The sequence below is a fragment of the Aspergillus japonicus genome (genome assembly GCF_003184785.1).
Source record: "Aspergillus japonicus CBS 114.51 unplaced genomic scaffold BO86scaffold_4, whole genome shotgun sequence".
NCBI lineage: Eukaryota > Fungi > Ascomycota > Eurotiomycetes > Eurotiales > Aspergillaceae > Aspergillus > Aspergillus japonicus.
This window is the reverse complement of record NW_020291641.1, coordinates 848,039-863,345: the sequence shown is the minus strand read 5'-3', so window position 1 is coordinate 863,345 and position 15,307 is coordinate 848,039. Positions and strand designations below refer to the sequence as shown.

Here is a 15,307-nt window from a genome sequence, read left to right as displayed (position 1 = left end):
CTAGATATTCTTGACATTCTTTCGACACAGCCGAGCGCAGACAGGATTGAGGCATTCAACTGCCGAGATTACTCGGATTTATCCCTTTGAGCAAGCCAAGAGCAACCCAATTGACGTCGATATATTGGATTCCGCGCTACTACCCTCCAATAACACAGATAATATTTAGTCACTGCAGAGCAAATATTGTGGTGTATACATCGAGGGCTCCAGAAGCAAGATTCATTCTCCTACATTCTCGAATCCAAGGGCATGATACCACCACGTGAGCTTCCTTGCCTGCGCCAAGGATACGTCATACTTTATGTGTCTTCCCTTACCTTTTCAAGATAGACAGTTCTGCAGGATGCTGATCACTGGTAAAGTTTCTGAATACAGATGGACGAACTACCTTGAAGGTGGCACGGCGCCCATTCCACGCACGTGCACCATGGTCCTTTGCCCACTCGATTGCAAGTACAATTCACAACAATATATTCTCACTGTAATACGATCAGACTTTCAAAATCTTCACCGACTCAAAATACGCCCTGGTGAATATCTTCGCTATATCCATCGAAATGAGTACCATTATATACAACTTTATGCCGGCTGGGCTTACAGTGGCCGAATACGTTTTATCTTCCTGTATCCTCACTTTCACCAATCGAGATTCTATCCAGCGGATGAGTGCGCTGCTTTGCCTTGCACTACTATCATGCATTGAACTGGCCCTCCAGGGCTGCGTCCAAGCACATCCATTCGTCCGAGTGGTTGTCACCTTCTTTTCATTCATCAAAATCGTTCACTTTATAAACTTATTTGGTATACTGAAGCTAGACAGAACCGACAGACTATCTCCTACATGCAAGCTGGAGCCAACCGCCAGCTCAAGGTTCCGCAGTGCGTTGCATCTTGCGATGAGTACGCGAGGTATTGGGACGAAGTGGCAGATAAGAGGCCTGCCCACTTGGCCGCCTACCTTGGAAGCTCCGGGGAAGGCAGATTTCCGGGCTCGCTTTCTCGCCAGACAGGCAGTTGTTGTTGCATGGCAATACATGGCGTGGGATATAGTCTACAATGGTGTCCTACTTGAGTGCGCCAGAACACAGTCCCACTTATACAGGCCCGAGTCGGACTATCTGGGTTTCAGCACAACGGCCGGGCAGGTGCGCATTCGGATCATAGTGGCTGGTGTATTTGTTTGTGGTGTACTGTTCGTGGTAGACATGCTCTACAGACTCGCCTCGATCACTGAGGTGTCGTTGAACCTAACACAGTGGGATGATTGGCCACCACTCTTTGGTGACATCAAGGATGCATACACCGTGACGCGTTTCTGGGGGTAAGGTTTCCTCTATGTGCGTGGTTTTCCCCAGTACTCTTCTCACTGACAGACCTCTGTTACAGAAAGTTTTGGCATCAGCTGATTCGGTGGCCTATGGTTTCCTTTGTGAAATGGGTGCGTAATGACGTTCTGCACATCCCCACGCTATCCTCCGGGGATCGTTTCATCGATGCAGTAATCTTGTTCAATCTTTCTGGAATTCTCCATTACGTCAGTGTGGCTGGCAGCGGAATGGATGAACCACAATGGGGCACTGTCTACTTCTTCATGGTACAACCTCTCGCCATGCTGCTGGAGAATAGTTTGTCGTCCTGGGTGCGTCCCCGCTGCTGGCAACGAGTTATCGGATATGCCTGGGTCTGGCTGTGGTTGAATATCACTGCGCCCTGGTTTGGTTTCCCCTCCATGAGACTGCCTGTGGAGAAAAGCCTCTTCATGCCGTACAGCTTTGTGGAAGACTTGGGTCTGGCGAGAATGAAAGTATTTGCAGCTTTGTTAGGGTTGGCTATCAGCGTCTAGCATGGTGGACCCTGATATTTGCTGCATAGTACCGAATACAGAAGACGATTACAGCCACTTGACAAATAGAGCTGCTCCTACTAACCGCTGAAGAAAGAGTAACTTCCAACCCTACAATTTCAATGGTACAGTATAGTACCTATCCAGGCTAGAAATACTAAATCTTTCCTGTCTATAACCATGATTTAGATACTTCTTCTCACGTAATTCATCAACTAATGATTAATCTGCCAGCAGAGCTTTTATTTGCTAAGGAGCCACAATGGTCTTCCGTAGCCGGTTGTATCGTCAAATAGGCAGGAGGTGACTTAGAAAATAGAGTCGCAATTTGGGAGGCGAGGGCATTTTGACTATTGATTGACAAGTTGATTGGGGAAGAGGTCCCACTGCTAGCAGAAATGTGCATCTTGGGCGGGCGAGACGAAGAGCAGCTTGCTTGGTGCTGGGTGCAGCGGCTGGTGTCCCGCGATGCTCCGCGATGCTCCGCGATGCTCCGCGATGCTGAGGCTGCCAGCGTATATTAGAACAGCACCCTCATCGTCAGCACCCAGCCCAAGGGACACTCCGCAGTCATTTCAGATGTGAATTTGGATCATGTACTCATTGAGAATTGACCGCGTGGATTGCTGACACCCATATCCATGTAACGTAACTAAGATCAGGCGCATGAACCTAGACTTATTTTGCAGAGTGATAGATTCGCTTACTTTGATTCAACCAAAGATGGACCTTTTCAATTTAGTGAACGGCCGGGTTGGTCAAGGATTTCGGAAATATGTTTGATGATACTTTGGATGATACATGGCTAGGGTTGTCTATCCGCGTATTAACTTCTAGTTGAACGTTTCGCTAACTATTTCTTGATATATATGTATACCTTGGAAAAAGCAGTATGAGCCTGTAGCTAGAAGAAGCCTAAGGGTTGTTGCAAACCTAATTTCTCTCCAACTTAATATGCCGTGCAGTCAATGGCTCGGGTCGAGTGATTTGCAAAATGTGGGATATGGTCACTGCTCCCCTTGGCTCTGCTGCAGCAGTGGTCTGGAAATCCTTCTATCGCTATAAGCTTCGAAAAAAAGGCGAATACAATCTGAAATTGGAAGGATCACCTGGTTGAGGGGGTTGTGTTTCGGGTCCATGCTGGGATGGATGGGTTGACATCCGCTAGGGAGTGATAGGCGTGGGTGGCGTAGAGAGACGACGAGCGAGGGAGCATTAGCAGGGCCTAGAAGCTGCCGTGCATACCACCTGGAAATCCTTGAATGTTTGCTCATGCTGATCCGAAGATTACAAAGGCTGCATTGAGAATCTAACGACCTGTCTCGCTTGAATTCACCTACTGAAGAAAGGTATGATGTGTTGTGACTGCCTCAGCACATGCATACTTGGCACGTCCTGGCCATGAGCATGCCAACTCGGGCTTATAGGCTCTCCAGGATCAATCCTCAATTCCCTGTAGACCGTATCTAGATTGGCAATTAAACCTCCCAGGCGCGTTAGAAACTGAACTGGAGCCAAGACGTGACCGTGTATAAGGCAAGACACGCCCCCCTCTCGCTCCTTTTTTTCTCTCTTTCTCGCTCTTCACCTCTACCTCCAGTTTTCGGACGGACATAATTTGAGTTTGGGTTCAAAATGACCGTACCGAAGAAGGCAACGTCAAGCTGGGTTTCGCATCCCCAAGATCTGTCAATTGGCCCGATGGACGCAGCAACATGCGAGCTGGCCCGTCTTGACGCGGAGTTGCCGCTGCCGATTTCAATCTGAGCTGAAGCGTGCTGCCGGCAGAGGGTGAGTAATGTTCTTCTAGCTGAGTAAGGAATAGGATGTCAATTCTCTTCTGTGCCTGCACAAGGGAAACGCGTATATATTCGGGGTCGGGGATAGGGCAAGCAAAGCAAGACCCCCCGTTCTATTCGCTGATAACACAGGAACTCATTCTTTTTCTGAGATTTTTTATCCTTTTCTCTTGTTCTCATCTCCTCGATCACTCTCCTGCTACCTACACTCCTCCCCATGTTACCTCCGACCAAAAGGCTACCAAAGGAATCCACGATTCCGGCGGTTTGGATGCGATCCGGGACGTCCAAGGGTTTATTCCTGCATCGTGAGCATCTCCCCACGGATGAGACGAAGTGGGAATCCATTCTTCTAGCTCTCATGGGGTCGAAGGGAACTAAATCTGGGGACAATGCGCCACAGATCGACGGCCTCGGCGGGGGCACGTCCACGACGTCCAAAGTGGCTGTCGTGGGGCGGTCCTCTCAACCGGGTATTGACCTTGAGTACAGCTTCGTTCAGGTGGATTTCAAGGCCGGTCGCACTGACCGTTCGGGGACGTGTGGAAATATGGTGGCTGGCGTGGGGCCGTTTGCGTGGGATCAGCATCTGCTCGATCGCTCGTCAGGGTGGTCATCTTCCTCATCATCAACAGCAGTAGTAGTAGATGGAGACGGTGAAGAGATTCCTGCCATGGTAGGTCGTGACACCCAAGAGAGACGACTGTTGCTTGTATTGATCTATCTTGTTTGCCAGATTGATATTCATGTTCTTGATACAAACACCAGCCAAGTCTTTCGTCTCACTATGCCCAATCCATACTACTACCACCATACACACCCGGACTCACTGTCCATGTTTGCCGCAACGTGGGAAGCGATCAAGGTGACTATGGTGCAGCCCGGGGGTCAAATGACGGGGGCTCTGTTCCCCAAGAAGGAAAGCAGCAGCAGCAGCAGCACTGAAGAGGAACGCACCACCGTGCTGGAGATTCCTTGTGGCTGGACGGGCCAGCTCCTCCGCGTGCGCGCCACGCTGATTGACTGCGGCAATCCGTTTGTGCTGGTGGCAGCAGCTGACATGCCCGTGCAATACCACCTGGAGCAGCAAGATGCGCTTTTCAGCGACGCGGCTCGCCTGACGGTGGAAACGCTCCGTCGGGCTGCCTCTCTTCGCCTCGGACTGGCGACCAGCTGGGACGTGGCAGCCTGCCAGAGGACAGTCCCCAAGATCGCCGTGGTGACACCAGCTACCGCTGCAGGCGCCTCCGTAGATGCGACGGTCACGGCTTATAGTCTGGGCCACTTGCATCCAACAATCCAGCTCACAGGTGCAGTCGCACTGGCGGCCGCCCTAAGTGTTCCGGGGACTGTGCTTGCTGCTGCTGCTGCTGCTGCTGCTGCTGCTTCAACAATCAAGGTGGGCAATGGAAACCATACCTCATCCTACGCGCCTCCCACTTCCCGAACCTGGCGAATTGCCCACCCTCGGGGCACGGTGAAGGTCGAGATCGTCTCATTGCGGCTGGCGGATGGGTCCTACTGCATTGAGAGTGCATCGGTGATGAGGACGGCGCGGAAACTGTTCGAGGGACAGGCTTTCTACTGTTTGAAATAGAACATTTCATGATAGCTAGAAAAAGTCTGAAGGAGGCGAAGAATGAGTATCAATCCTACAGGGATGATTCAATTTGCAGCTGCTAAAACGAACTGTAATCAAGGATCATGGCGACCGGAAAACCCGTATAGCTGGACTATCTACATAAACTCTGGTAATCTTAGTTGATTGCACATACAATACTCCTGCGTAACGAGCCTCCGAATGACCGTTCGTGGTATATATACCGGTCTCGAATGCTTCTGTTTGACTATAGACATTATCTCTACTATCGAACTAACCATGGATATCATCTGGCGGGACACTTCTTCCGCTGCGCTATACGAGGAGGCGCGTTTGGCACGGGTCTTCAACTCTCGCCACCCCTACCACCACCCCACGGCTATCGTGTGCGCGAGAACGGAGTCCGATATCATCGAAGCAGTTCAGCTAGCGCGCAAAATGAACCTGCAGGTCGCCGTCCGCTCTGGCGGCCACTCGTTCCCGGGTTGGAGTCTTCACGACAGTTCTCTCTTGATCGACCTTGGCGACTACCGTGAAGTCAAGGTTGATTTGGAGAGAAAGGAAGCCTGGATCTCTTCCGGGATGAAAAGTGACATTGATCTGCAGTTGATGAAGGACTGTGGACTGATGCTGGGTGCGGGCCATCACCCCGGTGTTGGGATTGGGGGTTACTTGCTCCAGGGAGGGCTATCCTGGAATTGCAGGGTGCGTCTTTCATTCTTCTCCACCAACCACGTAACGAGTTTCTGATGTTTGACGAGGTATAGAACTGGGGTTGGGCTTGTGAGAGGGTCAAGGCTCTTGATGTGGTCACATGGGATGGGACTCTTGTCCGTTGCTCTGCGGATGAGAACAGGGATTTGTTCTGGGCTGGGCGGGGAGCTGGGCCTTGTAAGTGCTTCTGGCTATAGGGTTTAACCTAGCTCAACTCTGATAAGGGTGTAACAGGTTTCCCCGGCATCGCCACCCGGTTTCTCGTACAGCTTCTCCCTGCACCAAAGGTCATCCGTTCGTCCGGGTACATTTTTCCCAAGAATAGGTATACAGAGGCCTTCAACTGGATCCTTGAGCTCACACAAACTTTGGACAAAGACACGGAAATCGCGGCTGCCTGCCGGTATCCTGACGGTATTGACCAGATCTGCTTTATGGTGTACTTCATCACAATGAAGGACAGTGTGTCTGCAGCGAAGAGCGCCTTGCTGCCAGCACAACAAAGCCGCCCAGAGGGCACGTTTCAAGAGTGGTTCTGTGAAGAAGACAGTCTCGAGCAGGAATACGCGAACGAAATTAGCGCTTACCCGGGAGATCGTCGCTGGGTGGCGGACAATGCCTTCATCGAGAACGAGGTAGATGTGGCTGCTGTGCTGGAGGAGATCTGTATGTCACTGCCAGACAAGCGATTTGTTGTGCTTTGGTATCCGTTGGCCCCGCAGAGTCGTCGTCAATTGTCGGACATGGCTTTCAGCCTACAATCGGATCACTACGTCGGCACCTATGCAATTTACGAGAACGAAAGCGATGATGAGAGATGTCGTTCGTGGATGCAAGAGACAGCACAAAAGCTGGAGCCATATCGTATAGGCTCTTTCTCTGGTGAAACCGACTTTCGGGCTCGTGATGTTAAATGTTGGGGTGACAAGCAGTCCGAAAGGTTAATTCAAGTACGACAAAGATGGGATTCAGAGGGATGTTTCTGTGGGCCATTAGAGATAGTCCATGTGTAAGGATGTATCGGCAATACTATATAGTAGTGCTCCGTAGCTGAGATGAGCGAGTTTCATCAATCGAACATAATAGCATTATGAAGTGGGATGCAGTGAAAGATGTTGTATGACCTTGATACTCGACTCTACCCTGTAGCTTCACACTACTTAGCCCCATGCACGTAACTATATTAAGAAGCATCGTTTAATCAAGACTGGTAAGTATGTAGGTGTGCTTAACCTTTAGTGCGAAAGGTCAATGCATACCGAGTATGCGATTCGCAGAAATTAGGGCATGTACTGTACGTCATAGCCCCATCGAAGATATAGTCATACAAACTAGCACAAAGAGCATACTTTCATACGAGTGGAGAGGGTTCGGGCCAACGCTTAATCATTATCTGCAGGGTGAGATATAAAGACACTCTTCTATCGAAGGCTTCGCTTGGGTTCAAGAGCACGCAAAGTCCTGTTGATCAATGCTCTCGGCTTGATCTGACTTCACGCTCTACAACTAGGGTACACCTGCCTAGGGTCATCGCCAAAATGAAGCTCTGCAGTACCGGTTTGATGCTTGTATCGATCCTGCTCACAGCAGGCCATGCTGCACCTGTGAATCGGTATGTAAACTACTCCTTCTAAGCCCCTACCCTTGTGCATGTGAGTGGCCTTGCCGACCTAATGAATAGAGCTGCCCGCTCCGTGGACGTGACGTCTAACTACGATCGTGCCGTGGACATGACTGCCAACTATGATCGTGCCGTGGATATAAGCTCCAACTATGACCGCAGCGTGGACGTGACTGCCAACTACGACCGAGCCGTGCATATAAGTTCTAACTATGACTGAACCAAGCTTGGGGCACGCTAAGATGGCTGCGAACCTATGAAACACGAGACAAGAATAGTGGAGGAGAAAAATGGAATTTTAAGGACTACTATCTCAGGGTCTTGGACCTAAATCGGGGAATAATCATGTTAGGAAGCGAAATGCCATTCGGTATTCTTATGTACCACCCTCTTTGAGGGATGATTATATCATTCAGTCTCGGACTGCATAGGACATGTGATGGCGATGTGATAGGCAATGAAATCTTTTGAAAAGCGGATCATTCATTCAATGAGAGTAATCTACCGCAGTTGAATATTTTCCAGTTGTAGATTCTGCTGCAAATGGCGGATAACCTATCTAGCTCTGTACCACTTTGGCAAGGATTACCTTGATACCATCCTCATCGCGGCGATTGGTTCTTGGCACCAATGCTAGATCGTAAGCCTATTGATCGCTACATTCATGGAGAGGGTCGGTTTATCTTGCAATCCAACTACTCAGGCCACTGAATTTATCCTTGTTTGACTGCCTGGAGCACTAGACATACTTCAGAGATTGTGTCGATCACATCAACCCTTCACTTGAGCATCAGTCTGACTGATAATCGGATAAGTCCTCACCGTTAGACACAGCTCAACTGAATACTTATCTAACATGCTTCTCTCTTTGTTTGTATTCTTGATCCTCCTAGGAACGCACTTGTTCCAGATACCACCAAATCAGAGTAACTCAAAATTATTCACCAAGGCATTCGATCGAAGAATAAAGCATCTGCTGGAGCACTTCAGCATTCCAGGGCTCGCTATTTCCGTTGTGCAAGATGACGAAATTCTTGCGAGGGTGTGTACTTGCCGCCACCAGGAACGCTCAACCTTGACTGAAGAACCATAGGGCTACGGAGTTTCTGATATCGAGACCTCGCAAGCAGTAACCGAACACACGCTTTTCTTCGGTGGAAGCACAACCAAAGCGTTTACCGCTGCTGCTGCCTCGCTGCTGGTGGATGATAATCATCAATACCCCAGCATTCAGTGGACCACTCCCGTTCATTCCATCATCCCGGACGACTTCGTCATGATCGACCCCTGGTATACGGCCCATGTCACCGTGACAGATATCCTCTCTCATCGCTCAGGTCTACCACGCCACGACTGGCTGCTGCTGACCAATCTGACTCAGCAAGAGATCGTCCATAAGATACGGTACCTGCCACTGACAGCCGAAATCCGCACCAAGTTCCAATATAGCAATCTTATGTATATCACTGCCGCTCACATGATCGAGTCCGTGTCCGGTCAATCGTTGCCGTCGTTAATGACTGAAAGAATCTGGGCCCCGTTGAACATGTCGGAAACCTATCTTTCGTTGGTCGATGCCCAGCGCGCGGGACGAAACATCTCACAGGGTTATTACCTCGATACAGACGGCAAGCTCTTGTCAACCCAGCGGGTTAGTATGAGGAATTCGCATGGTGCAGGAAATATTCTCTCCTCGGTTGCAGATTATGCCAAATGGATTTCGACTCTCCTGCGCAGGGGCCCCCCGTTGTCTGAGGCTGCTTACCGCGCTCTGTTCGGTGCTCACAGTATCGCTTCCAAGGAGCCAGTCGCGCCCTTTGTGTCACCGACGCTATACGGGATGGGCTGGGTGGTACAGACGTACCGCGGTGAAACCGTGATCCAGCACGCTGGATCCCAGTATGGGTTCGGGTCTCTGGTGGTCCTACTACCGAAGCGCAAGCTGGGAGTTGTGATCATGGGCAACAACATGCGTGGGGCCAATGCGGCTGCTGATATCATTGCTTTTGATATTATAGATGATGTTCTCGATATAACCAAGGATGAACGCTTCGACTGGAGAAGAAGGTCTGTGACTGACCGGTCATATTATTGTGTAACACGGTTTGACTAACCGGTTTCCTTCATGTTTGTTGCCGATTAGAGCCGATGAACGATTAGCAGCCGACACACTCACCACTGACACTTTCCGTGAATTATATCCAGTTCTCCCAGATCCACCTCTACTTTACCCACTCAACCTTTCTGCGTATGAGGGCACATTTGTACATGTTGCGTATCCTAATTTGACCTTATCGAGTGATTGTAGTGAGACGGCAGGCGGCATTGTCTACGAAAATGGAACAGATGCTAAGCTCTGTGCATCTCTGGTCGAACCAGGGGATTATTTTCCCAAGCCGCTGTCGCTGGAGATCTACCATGTTAGTGGTACCTCTTGGGTTCTGGTCAGTACTATAGCTGGTGCAATGTCTGCAGCCAGGGTTGAATTCAGGTATGATGCTGATAGACGCAAAGTGAGCCACATGGGTGCTGAGGTTGAATCCTCCATGGCGCGGACAGGGGAGAAGGTTTGGTGGGCGCGTGTTTGATTTCATTTCCCAGGGCTGAAAATGGTTCACTAAAGCTCTCAATAGTATTTCCTTGGGATAGATTGAAGCACAAACAGCCGTGAGATAAGTCAATATAGGCTGTCTCTCAGGTCTCTGTATGGCCTTTGTTTTAGCCATATTGCGTAAATACCATCCTTCTTCGGCCTCATCTAAGCACAAATTGTATACATTCCCGTTCATGAGTACGAACATAAATCGTACCCATTGTGTGTACACCTCTTCTTCCGATTAACTGCAGCCAAACCCCTTACAGAATTCCCACCTTTTGCAGAACATCTTGAATCTCAAAATCTATTGATTGATATCGAACACAATGGAATGTCCGGATCTGCAGGCTGTTTACTCATTTCTCGAGGAGATCAAAACCTCCCTTACAGACTATCAGGCCACACGCTCAAATCTAGCACGGAATCAGGCTCTCAAGCAAGCAGTACAACTGACGAGAGCTCTCGAGAACCCCAAAGATGCGATTTTCAAGCTCTTTCTGTCTGTGAGTACTACACCTTCAACTTACTGTACTGTACCCCGAAGCCTAAAAACTCTAGCCCACCCAAGCGATGGCCGTCAAAATCGCGCATGACCTCGGTCTCTTCTCAGTTCTGGCACAATCTGAGACAGCCATCTCTTGCAAGGAGCTGGCAGATCGGAGTGGTGCACACCCGCTACTTGTTGGTTCGTCATCCCTGTCTTGTCAATCTCTTGTCAGCATCGCTTTGGGCTCGTGACCCTACCCCTCGTTCCAGTCATGTCTGATGACCGTGTTCACAGAACGCATCATGCGAGTTATCGCCGCAATGGACTTTGTCGGAGAGGATGGCCCCGGACAATACCGTGCGACCCTGCTCTCCAAGGAGATGACGGGCAAGAAGTCGGGCATCGTCGACACGCTGTACGTCATGACGTCCTCCTCATCGTGTCTGCATTCATCAGACTAACCCTATCCCACTCAGCTTTCTTGACCTAGCTCCAGCCATCCTCCAAACACCGGCCTTCCTCCGCGACACGCACTACCAGAACCCGGAGGACCAATCCGCTGGGCCGATCCAATACACGTACCACACGCAGATGAACAGTTTTGAATGGCTTGCCAATCACAAGGCTGCGCATGCACGGTTCCACGCCTATGTGGAAGGTGTGCGCGAGGGCCAGTCGGATTGGGTGGACTGGTTCCCTGTCCAGACGAGGATCCTGGACGGATACGCCTCCAAGCCGAGCGACCCGCTTATTGTGGATATCGCAGCCGGCAGTGGGCGGGATATGCTGGCGTTCAAGAGAAAGTTCCCCGACGTCGCTGGTCGAATCATCATCCAGGACCTTCCGGCTGTGTTCCAGGACGTTCATTGCCAGGATCTAGGGCTGGAGAAGATCGAGCACGATGCTTTCGCGCCGCAGCCTGTCGTTGGTAAGTCGCCCACGCCCTGGATTGTGCGTATCCCTGTTGATGCACGCTGGTAGGAGCGCGGGTGTACTATCTCAGATTCGTACTGCATGAGTTCTCGGATGACAATTGCCGAAAGATCCTGGAGAATATCACCCGGGTGATGACCAAAGGACACTCGAAGATCTTGATCGAGGAGTTCCTCCTACCGGATGAGCATGCTCCCCTGTTCCATTCGATGGTGGATATGATTCTGATGGTCTTTGGGCCTGGAATTGTGCGCACGCAGACGCGTTGGGTCGCGCTTCTCGAGTCCGTGGGGCTCACCGTCAATCTCGTGGCGCATCCGGACGGGGATGGGCCGTCTATCATCGAGGCTGAATTGGTGAATGTGGAGTCGGAGTGACGGGGGCTAGTGGGAATTCGTCGCGTAATCCACTCTGAGCATGTGAAGAGCTAAGTTGGATCACGTTTCAGCCATCCTTCGAACTCAGTGAAATCATAATATCGTACATTAAACATAGGTTTCGGTGCGGTAAGAATCGCTACTCGAACTTGTCCCAGCTTTGACAACCACACAATGAAAACATTGCCTAAGAGAAGCGATCTGTTGTAGGGTGACAATATTCGGTCCCGTGCCCTAGTATGGCCTCCGTGGCCCTACGGACAAACTTCATCGGGCGCAGCATTCGTGCATGGCGGCTCCGGGAGTTCCAGAGAATCTGGAAGCTTGATGGGTTCCGTGTCAATCTCGTGTGCCTTCGAGTACTCTGCGATGGGCTCCAGCTTCCGGCACTTATGCCATACGCTGAAGTCCGGGTAGCTGATGGCGCGACCCTTGATCCAGCTCCTCGTCACCACCCCGACATCGCCGTTGCACTGTATCACTTGTCGCAACATGTCGATGCAGTGATCTGAACACAAGTCAGGGTTGGGGATATAAGATGATCATAAAGACAGAGATGCCATACCAACATGCAACCGCAGCGTCTCATTCGAATCGCGGAACTCTGCCGGCTTATTATCCAGCTGAGAGTAGTAGTCGTAATACGTATACTGTCGGACCAGATTGACGCAGTGGAGCTGATTCAAATGTCAGCCTGAGGTATCTGAACAGGGCTACATGAGGCCCCTGTTGTAGATGTAAAGGAGAGGGTGGGCGCAACCTGATGCAACACCTCGATCCCGCCCGCATACCCATCGCCCTCGGCCTCGGCCACCTTCACCTGGGTCAGTGGTTTCTTGAGCCGGGGCATGTCTGCTGCCGAGATTCTCAGCTGAGCCACTACAGGCTATTAGTATGGGAAACGAAGACAATGGAAGTGAAGGGCCGATACTGTGAGTGATGTGGCCCCATGCCGCGTCCAGGTGTGGGTTGGGGAATCCTTTGTATGGGTTCGTGTCGAAGAGGCTTCCTTGGAAGCGGACATCGGTATACTCCACGAGGTGTGTAAAAGGGGCTATATATTGTTACTATGATTTTTGGTTTGTCTAAATGGGCGATGCACTTCCAATATGCTGATAGCTGTTCTGCACATTTACGGTCGGTAGGAGAGGATCGATGGAGTCTCCAGGCTGCAATTAGCGGAGAGAAAGAGAGGAGGGAAAGCAGCAGATGCAATGCCCAGAGCCAGTGCACAGTCCGGGCACGAGGATCATGTGGGTTGGGTATGTCAAAGTGGTCTGAGAGAGGATCACTGTCGTCAGTCATCGGGTCCTCTATTGAGTGCTTAGGGTGGAGTGGTATGGACTCCATTCTGGCCGAACGTCTTCGAGTGATGCAAAAGATGAATATATCAACTCTGACGATGACACCTCCATATTTGTCCCACCCATTATTTGACAGGTATCACGAAGGACTCCTTGTCTTATGACGATCTGGTGACTGCAGGCATTCCTCGATGACCAATCAATCAATTGAATAGATGACTCTTTCTTCTCCGGTAGACTGTGTCATCGGAATCGCTGGAAATAAATTGGCTACACTTGCAAGTTGCAGCGTACAGTACTCTTCTGGATCTCGGATGGATCGGATGGATCGGATGGCATACCCAGTAACTAGTAGTTGTTATGCGCAAGTAGCCGTTCATACTTCATAGTTCATAGTAAGCAAATAATGCAACCCCGCACGGAATGCTCGCTGCGGGCCGCGTTGGTGGGCGGGGGAAAATTGCCCCGGAGTCCCGATGCTACCCGAATTCTTCTTCATAAGATACTCAAGCTATAAACACATATTCATACATACTAACTGGGTCCTGTACTGTACCTCCAACTATTCCCCCCCCCCGATGGCTCCTCCTCCCATTCACATCCTTGGACTCGGGAGTATCGGCACTTTCATCGCCCATTCGCTACGCTCCTTGCCTACACGTCCGCCCGTGACCTTGATCTTACATCGACCTGGCTTGTACGATCAGTTCTTAGCCCGTGAGGGAAACGTACGCGTTCAGATCGGGGAGTCTGGCCCCTCAGCTGAACAAAATGGATTTGAGGTTGAGCTTCTGGGGAAAGGCCCGAACTCCCCCCACCAGCAATCCACCGACCCCATAAAATGCCTGGTCGTCACCGTCAAGGCTTCATCGACCATTGCCGCTCTACAATCGATCCGGCACCGGCTCAACCACCAGTCCACCGTCTGTCTCCTCCAGAATGGCCTGGGCCAGATCGAGCAGCTGAACGACCAGCTCTTCCCCAACCCACACACCCGCCCCACCTACATCTCCGGCATCCTGCGACTCGGCGTCTATCTACGATCGCCCTTTGACGCGGTTCTGGCGGGCATGACCGGCTCCGTTACCGTGGGGACCGTCAACGACAACAACAACAGCAGCAGCACACCCACCCGCTACCTGCTGGATCGGCTGACCGAGTCACCCATCCTGCAATGCACCGAATCCCCCTGGTCGGACCTCTTCCAGGCCCAACTACTCAAGCTGTCCGCCAACTGCGTGATCAACCCGCTGACGGCGGTGCTGGACGTGCGCAACGGCGCCCTCCTCAACAACCTCGAGGTCCTGCCCCTGCAGCGCCAACTCCTTCAGGAGGTCTCGCGGGTTTTCCAGCGGCTGCCCGCCCTGCGCGACCGCCCCGACGCGCAGCAGCAGTTCGCGTTCCCTTCGCTGGAGGCCTCGCTGATCAGTGTCATCCAGCAGACGGCCAGCAACTCGAGCAGCATGCGCGAGGATCTGCGCAAGGGCCGCGCGACCGAGATCGAGTTCATCAACGGGTGGGTGGTGCAACAGGGAGAGGCCTTGGGGGTGGATTGTTCGGCGAACCGCATGCTGCGGCAGCTCATTCGGGCCAAGAGCACTTCGGCCGGGACGGAGGAGTAGCTGCTGCTCCGCGGTGGGAGGTGCGGCTGGGCGGGAGTATCGGTGTGTAGTATATCACCGTCTCATGGGCGTTTTCGGAGGTTCAGGCGGCTGCTGCTCATGGCTGCGATCTACGATGTGCGGTGGACGGAGGGCTGCATCACAAGCTTGCCTTGGAAGCTATTCTTAGGAGCGCACCGGGCGGTGAACCCTTGACCGAAACAACTAAGCAGAGACCCTACGTGCAGGTGCAGGTGCAGGTGTCGTGTGTGCATGTTCATGCGATGAATGAACTGGTTTTAGGCAGGTCATAACAGTTGTTAGCGGAGGTTGACCGGCAGATGTAGATAAAACATCCGTGAGCCAGCACAGCACATTTAAAAAAAAAAAAAAAAAAAAAAAAAAAAAAAAAAAGAGTATAGAAATTGT

The 15,307-nt window shown here is 51.3% G+C and overlaps 7 protein-coding genes across 7 annotated transcripts; 6 read left to right on the top strand and 1 right to left on the bottom strand.

Moving 5' to 3' along the window:
- Nucleotides 1-665: 665 nt before the first annotated feature.
- On the top strand, nt 666-1,846 carry BO86DRAFT_303106 (wax synthase family protein; the record flags this gene model as incomplete). The annotated part of the gene is made up of 2 exons (XM_025667565.1): nt 666-1,324; nt 1,390-1,846. The coding sequence occupies 2 exons, from the start codon at nt 666-668 to the stop codon at nt 1,844-1,846; spliced, it is 1,116 nt and encodes a 371-aa protein (XP_025532106.1).
- A 2,016-nt stretch (nt 1,847-3,862) lies between these two features.
- BO86DRAFT_303430 (DUF453-domain-containing protein) lies at nt 3,863-5,242 on the top strand (the record flags this gene model as incomplete). Its single annotated transcript, XM_025667576.1, has 2 exons — nt 3,863-4,282; nt 4,382-5,242. The coding sequence occupies 2 exons, from the start codon at nt 3,863-3,865 to the stop codon at nt 5,240-5,242; spliced, it is 1,281 nt and encodes a 426-aa protein (XP_025532105.1).
- Nucleotides 5,243-5,524: 282 nt separating this feature from the next.
- Nucleotides 5,525-6,972, top strand: BO86DRAFT_303639 (FAD-binding oxidoreductase; the record flags this gene model as incomplete). Its single annotated transcript, XM_025667585.1, has 3 exons — nt 5,525-5,950; nt 6,013-6,136; nt 6,194-6,972. 3 exons carry the CDS (start codon nt 5,525-5,527, stop codon nt 6,970-6,972), a joined length of 1,329 nt encoding a protein of 442 aa, XP_025532104.1.
- A 1,515-nt stretch (nt 6,973-8,487) lies between these two features.
- BO86DRAFT_295287 (serine hydrolase domain-containing protein) lies at nt 8,488-10,156 on the top strand (the record flags this gene model as incomplete). The annotated part of the gene is made up of 3 exons (XM_025667406.1): nt 8,488-8,622; nt 8,674-9,647; nt 9,724-10,156. Coding segments are annotated over 3 exons (1,542 nt in total), but the record flags the coding sequence as incomplete, so codon positions are not given.
- A 346-nt stretch (nt 10,157-10,502) lies between these two features.
- BO86DRAFT_303465 (S-adenosyl-L-methionine-dependent methyltransferase) lies at nt 10,503-11,973 on the top strand (the record flags this gene model as incomplete). Its single annotated transcript, XM_025667579.1, has 5 exons — nt 10,503-10,679; nt 10,735-10,861; nt 10,958-11,078; nt 11,140-11,591; nt 11,645-11,973. 5 exons carry the CDS (start codon nt 10,503-10,505, stop codon nt 11,971-11,973), a joined length of 1,206 nt encoding a protein of 401 aa, XP_025532102.1.
- Nucleotides 11,974-12,227: 254 nt separating this feature from the next.
- Nucleotides 12,228-13,278, bottom strand: BO86DRAFT_303600 (oxidase ustYa family protein; the record flags this gene model as incomplete). The annotated part of the gene is made up of 5 exons (XM_025667583.1): nt 12,228-12,481; nt 12,539-12,650; nt 12,734-12,852; nt 12,905-13,004; nt 13,042-13,278. The coding sequence occupies 5 exons, from the start codon at nt 13,276-13,278 to the stop codon at nt 12,228-12,230; spliced, it is 822 nt and encodes a 273-aa protein (XP_025532101.1).
- A 576-nt stretch (nt 13,279-13,854) lies between these two features.
- BO86DRAFT_385717 (ketopantoate reductase family protein) lies at nt 13,855-15,247 on the top strand (the record flags this gene model as incomplete). Its single annotated transcript, XM_025671170.1, has 1 exon — nt 13,855-15,247. A coding segment is annotated over one exon (1,045 nt), but the record flags the coding sequence as incomplete, so codon positions are not given.
- Between the last annotated feature and the right edge of the window lie 60 nt (nt 15,248-15,307).